The sequence below is a fragment of the Theropithecus gelada genome, chromosome 15, assembly GCF_003255815.1.
Source record: "Theropithecus gelada isolate Dixy chromosome 15, Tgel_1.0, whole genome shotgun sequence".
Classification (NCBI taxonomy): domain Eukaryota; kingdom Metazoa; phylum Chordata; class Mammalia; order Primates; family Cercopithecidae; genus Theropithecus; species Theropithecus gelada.
This window is the reverse complement of record NC_037683.1, coordinates 48,619,167-48,632,932: the sequence shown is the minus strand read 5'-3', so window position 1 is coordinate 48,632,932 and position 13,766 is coordinate 48,619,167. Positions and strand designations below refer to the sequence as shown.

The following is a 13,766-nucleotide window of genomic DNA, read 5'->3' as shown; positions in this document are numbered from 1 at the left end:
TTTTTTTAAAGAGGAGGGCTAGGCACAGTGACTCACACCTGTAATCCCACTGGGAGGCCAAGGTGGGCAGATCACTTGATGTCAGGAGTTCGAGACCAGCCTGACCAACATGGTGAAACTCCGTTTCTACTAAAAATACAAAAATTAGCCTGGTGTGGTGGCACATGCCTGTGATCCCAGCTACTCGGGAGGCTGAGGCACAAAAATCGTTTGAATTCAGGAGGCAGAGACTGCAGTGAGCCAAGATTGTGCCACTGCACTCTAGCCCAGGCAACAGAGCAAGCCTCTGTCTTTTAAAAAAAAAAAAAAAAAAAAGGCTGGGCACAGTAGCTCTCACCTGTAATCCCAGCTACTCAGGAAGCTGAGGTGGGAGGATCACTTGAGGCTAGGAGTTCAAGACCAGCCTGGGCGACATAGTGAGATTCAATCCCTAAAAGAATTTTTTTAAATTACTCAGACATGATGGTATGTGCCTGTAGTCCTACCTACTCGAGAGGCTAAAGCGGGAGGATCACTTGAGGCCAAGACTGCAGTCAGCTATGATCATGCCACTGCCTTCCAGCCTGAGTGACAAGAGTGAGACCCTGTCTCCAAAAATAAATAAATAAAGCTGTAAATATGTCTATTTGTTCTCTTTCTCAGCTTCTTTAATAGATAGAACATTATATAAAGTTATGACAAAGCAGTATTGGGTTTATAGCATATAGATGTGATACATATAACAATAATTGCACAAAAGGGGAGAAGGATAGAGCTGGGTAAGGGTAAACTGTATATATCTTACGGGAGTTAGTATCAATCTGAAGTAGTTCTGATGAGATGTATATGGCAAGCCCCAGGGGGACCATTAAGAAAATAACTCAAAAGATGTAGTGAAAAATATAATTAAAGGAATTACACTATAGAAAATATTGACAAAATGCAAAAGAAAATAGGAAAGGAGTATTAGAATAACAAAAAAGACATGAGACTTATAGAAAACTAAAAATCGCAGACATAAGTCCAGCTATAAGAGTAACATTAAATGTGAATGAATTAAGCAAAAGCAGAGATTTTTGAGTTTTGATTTATCTATTTTTTATAGAGATGGAATCTCACTCTATTTCCCAGGCTGATCTCAAACTCCTGGGCTCAAGCAGTCCTCCCACCTTGGCCTCTCAAAGTGCTAGGATTACAGGCATGAGCCACTGCACCCAGCCAAAAGCAGAAAATTTTTAGACTGGATTTAAAAAACAAGATCCAACTGTATGCTGTCTAGAGTCTTGCTCTCTTGCCCAGGCTGGAGTGCAGTGGCGTGAGCTTGACTCACTGCAACCTCCACCTCCCAGGTTCAAGTGATTCTCCTGCCTCAGCCTCCTGAGTCGCTGGGATTACAGGCAGGCGCCACCACGCCTGGCTAATTTTTTTGTATTTTTAGTAGAGACAGGGTTTCACCATGTTGGTCAGGCTGGTCTCAAACTCCTGACCTTGTGATCTGCCCGCCTTGACCTCCCAAAGTGCTGGGATTACAGGCGTGAGCCACCACACCAGGCCCTGGAGACAATCTTTATAGTCAAAGATACAATGAGGCTGAAAGTTAAAGAATAGAAAAAGTATACCATGTAAACAGTAGCCGTAAGAGACTCCAGGTGATCCCCATAGGGTCCTGGAAACAGGACTTGTCTTAAACCTAGTCATGGATGCAGGCACCACCAGATATTCACAGAGCTCAAGTCAGTGAGACTGTGGATCATGGCTTCTGATTATTTATAATCCCCAGATGACTTTCAGAGTCGAGAGCATTCCACTAAAGTCATCCATGGCTACAATTTTAAGGAGATTCAAGTCTACACTGGAGATGTGGGGCCTGAGGAAAAAGAAGATTTATTCTTCATTTTTGTTTTGTTTTGAAACAGGATCTTGCTCTGTCACCTAGACTGGAGTGCAGTGGTGTGATCACAATTCACTGCAGCCTCAACCTCCCGTGCTCAGGAGATTCTCCCACCTTAGACTCCAGAGTAGCTGGGACTGTAGGCCTGTATCACCACCTCTGGCAAATTTCTTGTTTTTGTGCTTTTTTTTTTTTTTGGTAGTCACAGGGTTTCACCATGTTCCCAGGCTGATCTCGAACTCCTGGGGTCAAGTGATCCTCCCACCTCGGCCTCTCAAAGTGGTGGAATTATAGACATGAGCCACCACACCTGGCCTTTTTTTGACTTAGGGAAATCATCGTGTACTTTAAAGCGTACTCCAGTTTCTAATGCTAGGCCCTGAAATTGTCAGAAAAGGCCCAGTCTGCCAGATGAACGGAAGATAGGGAAGAAGCATTGACTGCATCCTTCCCTGAACTCTGATTCTGGAGTTGCAGGGCATGGAGGGGAAGACCAGTGTGGCTAGCAAATTTGGGAGTATGGAAATGAGTAGTTGCAATTTTCATTTCCAGCTCTTTTCGTTTTTATTAAAGATTTCATTCATACCTGTGAAAAGCTCTGCCATGAAGGAGACTGTGGACCATGCTCTCGCACATCAGTTATTTCCTGCAGATGCTCTTTCAGAACAAAGGTAAATCCTAAACAATGCTCGAGTTGTTGCCATCAATGTTTTCTTTAAAATGGTGGTTATGGGAGGGGAGGAATCAAAATAACCTCAGTAGGATAGGTAGGGGAAGTGGTTGTGGCACTCAAGGTCCAGAGGCCAATAGTGGGATAAGACAAATAGATCACTCTACCAAATACAGGTATGATAGCCTGAAAAGAGGAACAATAGCACTGTTGCAAGGAGTCAGCCAACTAAGAAGTTAGAGGAAACAGTCCATGTGACCACCCACTTGTGATACCAACTTATGATACCAATTGAAAGTTCAGTGGTCCCTAAGACCACTTGAAAGGCTTGATAATTTGATAAAAAGGACTCACTGAACTTGCTGATGGTTACACTTATGGTTAGAGGTTTACTACAAGGAGGTTACAGTTTTATTACAAGGAAAAGGATACAAATTAAATCAGCCAAGGGAAGAAGTATGTAGAGCAGAGTCCAAAAAAGTACCAAAGGTGGAACTTCATTTGTCCTTTCCCTGTGGAGTCAGGAAAGTATTACTCTCTCTGCATCAGTGTGTGACAGCATACGTGGAGTATTGCCAACCAGGTAAGTTCACGCAAGCTTGTGTGTTCAGTTTTTATTGGTGCTCTATTGTGCAGTCATAGTTGACTGCCCATGTGGCTAATCTCAGTCTCCAGTCTCTCCAGAGGTCTACTGATACCATGTGACCCAAAGCCCCTGCCCTAAAACTGTCCAGTGTGGCCAGCCTGCTCCTAAATCACATAATTGGACTATCCAGTGACTCAAGACTCCAGGCAAACAATGACACTTCTATCAGACATGGCATTCCACTAGGCTTAGAGATTACCTCTCAGAAGCCAAGTGCAAAGGCCAGACTCTCTTTGAGTAAGGTTTAATTCTTCACTGTACACCTGTTTTGTACAACTGTTTTGTCAGTTTCTAATTTCTGGTGAAAGCCTGGATAGTTTTTATTTTTCTTTTTTTAAAATTTTGTTTATTTATTTTGAGACATAGTCTCACTCCATCACCCAGGATGGAGTGCAAAGGCGCAGTCTCGGCTCACTGCAGCCTCCACCTCCCAGGTTCGAGTGATTCTTATGCCTTAGCCTCTGGAGGAGTTGGAATTACAGGTGCACTCCACCATACCCAGCTAATTTTTGTATTTTTAGTAGAGACGGGGCTTTGCCATGTTGGTCAGGCTGGTCTCAAACTCCTGACCTCAAGTCATCCTCCTGCCTCAGCCTCCCAAAATGCTGGGATTACAGGTGCACGCCACCACACGTGGCTAATTTTTGTATTTTTAGTAGAGATGTTGGCCAGACTGGTCTTGAACTCTTGACCTCAAGTAATCTACCACCTCAGCCTCCCAAAATGCTGGGATTGCAGATGTAAGCCACTGCGTCCAGCCTGCCTTGGATAGTTTTTATCAGACTTTATGTTATCAAAAGTCTTCGGGTGATTCAACTTGGAGAACACACTGAGTGTTAATTTATCCTGCTCTTTGACCTACCTGGTCATTTCAGTGTCTATCAATGTTTGTCCCAGTAGAGTACAAGCCAGGGTGGAGACAGAATTCTGAACCGTTGGTTCTGTTAAACACAATGCAGGGTCTGGCAGCATCTGACTTGCAGATAATTCTGAGAATATAGTCCATAAATGGGAAGCTAGTTTAATCAGAAAGCTTCAGAAAAAAAGGGAAAATTAGTGTAATTTACATGTTACAAAAGTTGTGTAATCATGTGTGGGTTTTTTTCCTGAAAGAAATTACAGTATACATGGGATAGTAGAGGCATTTTGAATGTCAGGTATGGGACCACTTTGTACTTTGCAAATATAATATTAAAGTCTGTGAGATGCTGTGATTTGGCAATCATAAATTTAGTAATGCCCAGAGATGCTCTTCGTGATCTTTGTGACTGAAAATTATAAGCAGGGTTGGGACATACAAGCTGGAAGTGGCTGCTGTCAGTTTTCTTCATTCTCCCACAATCCCTCTCTCTATCTCTACGTTTTCTTGCTTCTCATTGACTCTTTGTCCTCACTCCCTCTAATAGCAGACTCCATGGCAGTGAGTGTGTTCTTGAAAAGCTATGTGTAAACTGAATTTTTGCAAGTAAAAGTCCTTAAATTACAGGAGGAGCTCACTGTCTATACAAACTGCTAAACCTGTTTGACAAAGTAAAAAAATCTCTTCAAAAAGCTGATAATTGGCTGGGCACGGTGGCTTATGCCTGTAATCCCAGCGCTTTGGGAGGCTGAGGCGGGCGGATCACGAGGTCAGGAGATCGGGACCATGGTGAAACCCCGTCTCTACTAAAAATACAAAAAATTAACCGGGCACAGTAGCGGGCGCCTATAGTCCCAGCTACTCCTGAGGCAGGAGAATGGTGTGAACCCAGGAGGCGGAGCTTGCAGTGAACCAAGATTGCACCACTACACTCCAGCCTGGGTGACAGAGTGAGACTCTGTCTCAAAAAAAAAAAAAAAAAGAAAAAAGCTGATAATTATCACCTCATTATTTAACTGGATTTTTCATGAATATGGATTTTTTCATGACATGGTTTTTGTAATGGAATGGGCTTTTTCACAGAAGTGAGTTTTCTAGATAAATAAAACTTATTTCTTAAAACTTCAAAGGTTGTTTTCATTTCATCACTTTGGTGGGACTCTGATAAATGTATGCTGTGTCTTACTATGTCTTAATAAAGCATGCTATATTTAAGTCTTTATGGTAATTCATGTGTAGGAGTTTATGGGAGTTCTGCCTTTCCTGACATTTGTAGATAACCTCTCCTGCATATCATTTCTTCTGTATAATCCAATGTTCACTGATGGGAGCGTTAACCCAGTTTCATGAGTTAATGCTCATGAAATCACTTTTGCTTTATATTTGTAGAGAGCATATAGGGAACTTTTTCATATCACCAGTCCCAGGCACCTCATTTTTTTTTTATCTGAAATGTGTATTTTCCAGCCAAGAACCTTTTATTACTTAGACCTCTTCACATCTACTCCAGTAGCTGCTTTTTTTTTTTCCCCAGGATAATTTTTACTAGGAGGGGACTTTTTTTTTTTTTTTTTTTTTTTTTTGAGACGGAGTCTCGCTCTGTAGCCCAGGCTGGAGTGCAGTGGCCGGATCTCAGCTCACTGCAAGCTCCGCCTCCCGGGTTCACGCCATTCTCCTGCCTCAGCCTCCCGAGTAGCTGGGACTACAGGCGCCCGCCACCTCGCCCGGCTATTTTTTTGTATTTCTTAGTAGAGACGGGGTTTCACCGTGTTAGCCAGGATGGTCTCGATCTCCTGACCTCGTGATCCGCCCATCTCGGCCTCCCAAAGTGCTGGGATTACAGGCTTGAGCCACCGCGCCCGGCCGGAGGGGACTTTTAAAGTCATTTTTCTCATTTCTGTCATTTCTGAGTGCATGGCAACCTGTAAATGACATCAAAGCCAAAATCAGATGTAGAAGCCAGGCAGCTAGCCAGACTCATTCTACCCCAAGCGACTGACTTGTTTCCCACATACTAGCGTCGCTACCCACGTTTTTTAGGATCATGCCTCAGCAAAATTACATGATAGACCTTTTAGACCACTCATATGTAATGGAAGCCACAGTAATAAAACTTCAGAGGCCAAACCAAAGATCTGCTTTATTTCACTTTGCTATAGTTTGGTGGTATTGTCAGGTGTGCTCTGAAGTGTGTAGAGCCGTTTGTCCCTGCATGGTACAGATTGTTACCTGTTTTCAATTCTTATGTCTGCTTTTTATGGCTTTTTCTGTCTGTACCCTTGTTAGGTAATGACTTCTCTTTCCTTTGCATACCCTTAGCAGCCCCTCTTTCTATTCAGATTTTATAATTGTTAGTCTACTGTGAATTTGGAGACCAGACCACAAAGATTGTTAGAATTGTATTTTCATGAAAAGTCTGTAAGCCTGGAGTCCTCTCGCGAGTAAAGCTCATTCATATAGGGATTAGGCTCACTCCAGGCATGGCAAGTGAAGTTGGTGAATAAGTGACTATCAGAGAAGTACGGGATATTTGGGATATTCATGTTACCTTTGGCATTATATTATAGTTGTATTGTTTTAATTATTCCTAAAGTAGTTACCGTTTCTTTTTCTTTTTCCATAGGAGCTTCCATGTACCAGTCTCAAAAGTGAAGGTATGACTGGGGTGGGGCATGAGGGAATTTTTGGGATGCGGGTATCTTCACTTTGGTAGGGAGTTGGGTTATGTATTTGTCGAAATTCAGCAAAGGACTGCTTAAGATTTGTGTATAACTTTCACCTCAACAGGAAAAAATTATAAATTGAATTCTGTTGATGAAATGGTGAAAAATTTAAGCTAAGTATACTCATGTCTACAGCTTGCTTTGAAATGCATTAAAAAAGAAAATTAGTGGGTAGCTTGAAGAATGGATATATATATATGAAAAAGTATGTTAATGGTAGAATCTAGATATGGGCATATGGATGTTTGCTGTAAAATCGTTTGAACTTTTTTTTCTTTTTTCTTTTGAGACGGAGTCTCACTTGTTGCCCAGGCCAGAGTGCAGTGGCGCAATCTCGGCTCACTGCAACCTCAACCTCCCAGGTTCAAGCAATTCTCCTGCCTCAACCTCCCAAGTAGCTGGGATTATAGGTGCGCACCACTACACCTGGCTGATTTTTGTATTTTTGGTAGAGACGGGGTTTCACCATGTTGACCAGGCTGATCTCTAACTCCTGACCTCAAGTGATCCACCTGCCTCAGCCTCACAAAGTTCTGGGACTACAGGCATGAGTCACCGCACCCGGCCTCAATTCCTGTTTTGATGACCGTCACATACTCTCATTGAAACCACTTTAAAACCTTTTTGGAAAAGTAATGGAAGATAAGGATATGCAAAATAAAAGGTCTTATTGTAGTCAGAAAGCTAGCTGTATCGGTTAGGAAGCTTCTGGATGCAGGTATCCAAACCCAAGAAAAAGTGACTTTTACGATAAGGGTATTTACTGTCACACCTAATAGGAAGTCTGGAGGCAGAACAAGTCTGAGATTGGTTAATTTTAAGCTCAGTGATTTCCAGGACTTCAATTCAGCTTCTGTGGTTTTCTTGATTTTCTCCTTGTGGGTATGTCAGCTACTGCAACTTCACACGTTGGGTCTCTGCCCAACAACATCTTAACAAAATCCATGAGGAGAGTGTTGATCTTCTCTTCCTATGTAAGAGCAAGGAAAACATTCCTGAAAGGTTCTCAGTACACTTTGTGTCCAATGCTTCTACCTAAACCTGTCACTAGCAAAGTGAACGGAATTACCCTGATGGGTAAAGCTAAACAACATCCACCCCTGGAACTGAGGAGCACGCTGGCCTCCAATTTCTGAACAAAATTAAGGCTGTCTTTGCCTGAAAGAGGAGAGTGACTGGGAGGTACCCAGCAATATCTGCCTCAAAACCGTATTTAAACTTTTGGTTCAGTGTGCCATCTGTATCAAGGAAAAAAAGTTTGGTTATTAAAAACATAATTTGGGTCCAGGCATGGTGGCTCATGCCTGTAATCCCAGCACTTTGGGAGGCCATGGTGAGTGGATCACCTGAGGTCAGGAGTTCAAGGCCAGCCTAGCCAACATGGTGAAACCCCATCTTTACTAAAAATACAAAAATCAGCCAGTTGTGGTGGCGCACATCTGTAATCCCAGCTACTGAGGAGGCTGAGGCAGGAGAATCACTTGAACTCAGGAGACAGAGGTTGCAGTGAACTGAGTCAAGCCATTGCACTCCAGCCTGGGTGACAGAGACTCTGTATCAAAAAACAAACAAGAAAAACATAATTTGGGCCAGATGCAGTGGCGCACATCTGAATCCTTATGCTTTGGGAGGCCAGGGCTGGGGGATCACTTAAAGCCAGGAGTTCAAGACCAGCCTGGGCAATACGCTGTCTCTGCAAAAAAATTTTAAAAGTTAGCCAGCCATAGTGGCACGTGCCTGTAGTCCTAGATACTTGGGAGGCTGAGGCAGAGGATTGCTTGAGTCCAGGAGTTTGAGGTTGCAGTGAGCTGTGATTGTGCCATTGCACTCTAGCCTGGGTGACAGAGCGAGACCCTATCTCTAAAACAATAAAACAAAATAATAAAAACATAATTTGAAAAAATTACAAAATTAATACACTTATGAAGTTTAAAGAAAAAAAGAATATAAAGCAAAAGGTGAAAATTTACCCTCTGATAGTAGTTTGTCAGATAGGGTTCCAGGTCTTTTTCCCTATTCATACAGATGTATAAACATGCCAGCATAGTTTTGTTTTTCCCCTAGATTTAGGTTCATGCTAAAGATACTGTCTGCAGTTTATTTTCCCTCACTAATATCTCAAAGACATATTTCCATGTCAGTATGCATAACTCTTGCTCTTGCAGAGTATTCTGTATATGGGTCTACCATGTCATAGTTCACCATGGCCTTTTTGGTGGTCATTTAGATTGTCTCCAGTTTTTCCCCATTACTAGTAAGCAGGAACCGTCCTGTCCCACTTTTTATAACTTACGATGCAAAATTTCAGCCATATGTGAAAGTGGTATAATGAATCCCCACATACCTATGACTTGTCATCATCAGTTGTCAACATTTTGCCTCTCTTGTTTTCATCCATCCCCCTTCCCAACATTTTATTTATGCTGGAGTACTTTGAAAACAAATCTCAAATATCATTTCGCCCATAAATGCTTCAGTGTTTAGCCCACGTTTTTTTAGTTGAAATTCACATAACATATAATTAACCATTTTAAATGTACAGTTCAGTGGCACTTAGTCCTTTCACAATCTAGTTCCAAAACATTTTCTCTATCTTACTTTTTTCTTTTTCTTTTCCTTTATTTTATTTTATCTTCCTTTTTTTTTTTTTTTTTTGAGAGACACAGTTTTGCTCTTGTTGCCCAGGCTGAAGTGCAGTGACGCGATCTTGGCTCACTGCAACCTCCGCCCCCTGGGTTCAAGCGATTCTCCTGTCTTAGCCTCCTGAGTAGCTGGGATTACAGGCACCTGCCACCATGCCAGGCTAATTTTTTTGTATTTTTAGTAGAGATGGGATTTCATCATGTTGCCCAGGCTGGTCTCAAACTCCTGGCCTCACGTAATCTGCCTGCCTCGGCCTCCCAAAGTGCTCGGATTACAGGCATGAGCCACTGTGCCCAGCCTTTTTTAAAATTTTATTTTAAAAATATGTAGAGACAGGTTCTCACTATGTTGACCAGGCTGGTCTTGAATGGTTGGCCTCAAGTGATCCTCCCATGTTGGCCTCCCAGAGTGCTGGGGAAAAACATTTTCATCACCCTGAAAGGATACCGTGTATTAACTAAGCATTTACTCCCCACTCAGCCCTCGCCCGGGTAACCACTAATCTGCTTTCTATCTGTATGGATTTACTATACTTCATCTAAATGGAGTCACAATATATAATCTTATGTGCCCCACTTCTTTCACTTAGCATGTTTCAACTTTTTGGCCATTGTGAATAGTGCTGTTATGAACATTTGTATATGTGTTTTTGTTTGAATACCTATTTTCATTTCTTTGGGGTATATACCTAGGAGTAGAATTGCTGGATCCGATGGTAATCTTGTGTTTACTTTTTTTGAAAAACTGCCATTCTGTTTTCAACAGTGACTGCACCATTTTATATTCCTACCAGCAATGTATGAGGGTTTCGTTTTCTCCACATCCGTGTCAATACTTGTTATTTTCTGAGTTTTTTTGTTTTTGTTTTTGTTTTTTTGAAATGGGGTCTCACTCTGTTGCCCAGGCTTGGAGTGCTGTAGTGCAATCTCGGCTCACTGCAAACTCCGCCTCCCAGGTTCAAGTGATTAAGCTGCCTCAGCCTCTCGAGTGGCTGGGATTACAGGTGCCCACCACCGTGCCTGGCTAATTTTTGTATTTTTAGTAGAGATGGGGTTTTACCATGTTGGTCAGGCTGGTCTCGAACTCCTAACCTCATGATCCACCCGCCTCAGCCTCTCAGAGTGCTGGGATTACAGGCTTGAGCCACCACACCCGGCCATTTTTGGGGTTTTTAAAATCATAGCCATCCTAGTGAAGTGATATATCACTACCACATGATATGATGTCTCTGATATTTCATTGTTGGTTTTTAAAATTTATTTATTGTTTGAGACAAGGTCTCTCTCTGTCGCCTAGACTGGAGTGTAGTGGCAGATCACAGCTCACTACAACCTTGATCTCCTGGGCTCCAGTGGTCCTTTCACACCAGCCTCCCAAATAGCTGGGACCACAGGCATGCGCCACCATGCCCATGGCTTAATTAACTTTTAATTAAGTTTTAAAAACTTAATTTTTAAAAGTTTTTGCAGGACTGGGTGCGATGGCTCAAACCTGTAATCCCAGCACTTTGGGAGGCCAAGGCGGGCAGATCACTTGAGGTCAGGAGTTTGAGATTAGCCTGGCCAAGAAGGTGAAACCCCGTCTCTACTAAAACTACAAAAAATTAGCCAGCATGGTGGTGGGCACCTGTAATCCCAGCTACTCGGGAGGCTGAGGCAAGAGAATCGCTTAAACCCAGGAGGCGGAGGTTGCAGTGAGCAAGTTTTTGTAGAGACAGGGTCTCATTGTGTTGCCCAGGCTGGTCTTGAATTCCTGGGCTCGAGCAGTCCTCTTGGCTCAGCCTCCCAAAGTGCTAGGATTACAGGCAGGAGCCACCATGCCCAACCACACTTAAATTTTTGATAGAAACATACATGCAGCCAGCCTTACACATCCACGGGTTCCATATCCATGGATTCAACCAACCATAGATTGAAAATATTCAAAGACAAATTTGTAAACAAATTACATCTGTACTGAACATGTATAAAATTTTTTCTCATCATCATTTTCTAAACAATAACTATCTAGATAGCATTTACATTGTATTTGGTGTTATAAGTAATCTAGAGAAGATTTGAAGTATAAAGAAGAGTGTGCATAGGTTATATGCAAATATTATACCATTTTGTATAAGAGACTTGAATATCTGTGAATTTTGATATCCAAGGGAGGTCCTGGAATCAGTCCCCCATGGACTGCAAAAGTTTGTACACCCATCTACCAAGATGAGTGTGCCTTTTTCTCCACATCTTAAACCCTACCATTGCTATTTTTTTTAGACAGTTTTAAAGGTGAAAATTGATATTTTAATATGCATTTTCAGCTGGCAGAGTGGCTTACACCTGTAACCCCAACATTTGGAAGGCCGAGATGGGAGGCTCATTTGAGCCCAGGAATTCGAGGTTACAGTGAGCTATGTTAATGCCACTGCACTCCAGCCTGGGTGACAGAAAGACATCCTGTCTCTTTAAAAAAAAAAAAAAAAAAAAAAAACTGATGGCCTGGCATGGTGGCTGACACCTGGAATCCCAACACTTTGGGAGGCCAAGGCAGGTGGATCACCTGAGGTCAGGAGTTCGAGACCAGCCTGGCCAACATGGCGAAACCCGGTCTCTACTAAAAATACAAAAATTAGCCGGGCGTGGTGGCACACACCTGTAATCCCAGCTACTCGGGAGTCTGAGGTGGGAGAATCGCTTGAACCTGGGAGGTGGAGGTTGCTGTGAACCAAGATTGCACCACTGCACTCCAGCCTGGGCAACAGAGTGAGACTCTATCTCAAAAAAAAAAAAAAAAGAAAAAAAAAGAAAGCAAAAAGTCCAGGCACAGTGGCGCATTCCTTTAATCTCAGCACTTTGAGAGGCCATGGGAGGCGGATCACCTGAGATCAGGAGTTCAAGACCAGCTTGGACAACATGGTGAAGCCCTGCTTCTACTAAAAATGCAAAAATTAGCCGGCTGTGGTGGCGGGCACCTGTAAGCCCAGCTACTTGGGAGGTTGAGGCACAAGAATCACTTGAACCCAAGAGGCAGACATTGTGGTGAGCCAAGATCATGCCACTGCACTCCAGCCTGGGCAACAGAGACTCCATCTCAAAAAAAAAAAAAACAAAAAAAAACTGCATTTACATTATTACAATTGTATTATTACTATTGTCATCTTTTAGCTTATAGTCACTCAAATATTTGTGGAATGAATGTTCATATCCTTTGCCTGTTTTTCTTTTTTCTTTTTAATTGGCCACAGCAGATGCTACATTTATGTGTGACAAGCGGTGTAACAAGAAACGGTTGTGTGGACGGCATAAATGTAATGAGATATGCTGTGTGGTAAGTGGACTTATTAGGCATAATCAGATTCCATTCATCCAGGGGCTGGGCTTCTGGAAGCCTGAGCCATGTGGAGAATGCAGCCGAGATTTTAAAGTCATTGGTATGGGCCCCTAAGCAGCAGTCAAAGAGCTCTCATAGTCCCTATAACCTCTCTACAAAGAGACAGACTGGGCCTTTTTAGTCTTACCCAGGTCAAGAAGTCAGCCAGTGGCATCTAGTAGCAACACAGAGGAAGAGAAAGAGGAAAGAGAATGTCTCATACCCCAGAGCCCAAGACCCCTAGATGAGCACACAGTCTTCTGCAGGAGATTGTGTGTTGTCTCAACACAGACTGGACTTAGCAACTTGGGCTTCAGGTTTCATGTACTGCTTAGGTCAGGTCAGTAGGAAAAATTATTATGACATTTTTAAAAAAGATTTTTAAAAATAAAATGTTTATTTAAAATATTTGCTTTTATGGAGCTAAATAAAGCACTAGCTGGCTATTCGTACTCTGTTATCTAATATACTCTTTTATATATTAAAAAAACCAAGATAACATATATGTAATATATGACATGATAACATGTATGTATAAACGTGTATGTATATGTATGTATGTATTAGTCCATTTTCACACTGCCAATAAAGACATACCCAAGACTAGGCAAATTACAAAAGAAAGAGGATTAATGGATCTACAGTTCCAAGTGGCTGGGGAGGCCTCACAATCATGGTGGAAGGCAAGGAGAAGCAAATCACATCTCACATGGATAGCAGCAGGCAGAGAAATAGAGTTTGTCCAGGAAACTTGGCCTTATAAAGCCATCAAATCTCATGAGACGTATTCACTATCACGAGAACAGCACGAGAAAGACCTGCCCCCATGATTCAGTTACCTACCACCAGGTCCCTCCCACAACATATTGGAAGTCAAGATGAGATTTGGGTGGGGACACAGCCAAACTATATCATTCTGCCCCTGGCCCCTCCCAAATTTCATGTCCTCACATTTCAAAACCAATCATGCCTTTCCAACAGTCCCCCAAAGTCTTAACCCA

The 13,766-nt window shown here is 42.4% G+C and overlaps 1 protein-coding gene across 3 annotated transcripts in view; it reads left to right on the top strand.

Moving 5' to 3' along the window:
* The window catches only part of NFX1 (nuclear transcription factor, X-box binding 1), an 83,809-nt gene that overhangs the window by 36,178 nt on the left and 33,865 nt on the right, over positions 1-13,766 (top strand). For 2 of the 3 annotated variants that reach the window (XM_025360361.1, XM_025360362.1), the window contains exons 10-12: positions 2,444-2,541; positions 6,669-6,699; positions 12,644-12,723. In XM_025360361.1, coding sequence (XP_025216146.1) covers positions 2,444-2,541; positions 6,669-6,699; positions 12,644-12,723 — 209 coding nt within the window. Of the gene's footprint in view, positions 1-2,443; positions 2,542-6,668; positions 6,700-12,640; positions 12,724-13,766 lie in introns of all 3 variants that reach the window. The other variant, XM_025360360.1, reaches the window with a different exon arrangement.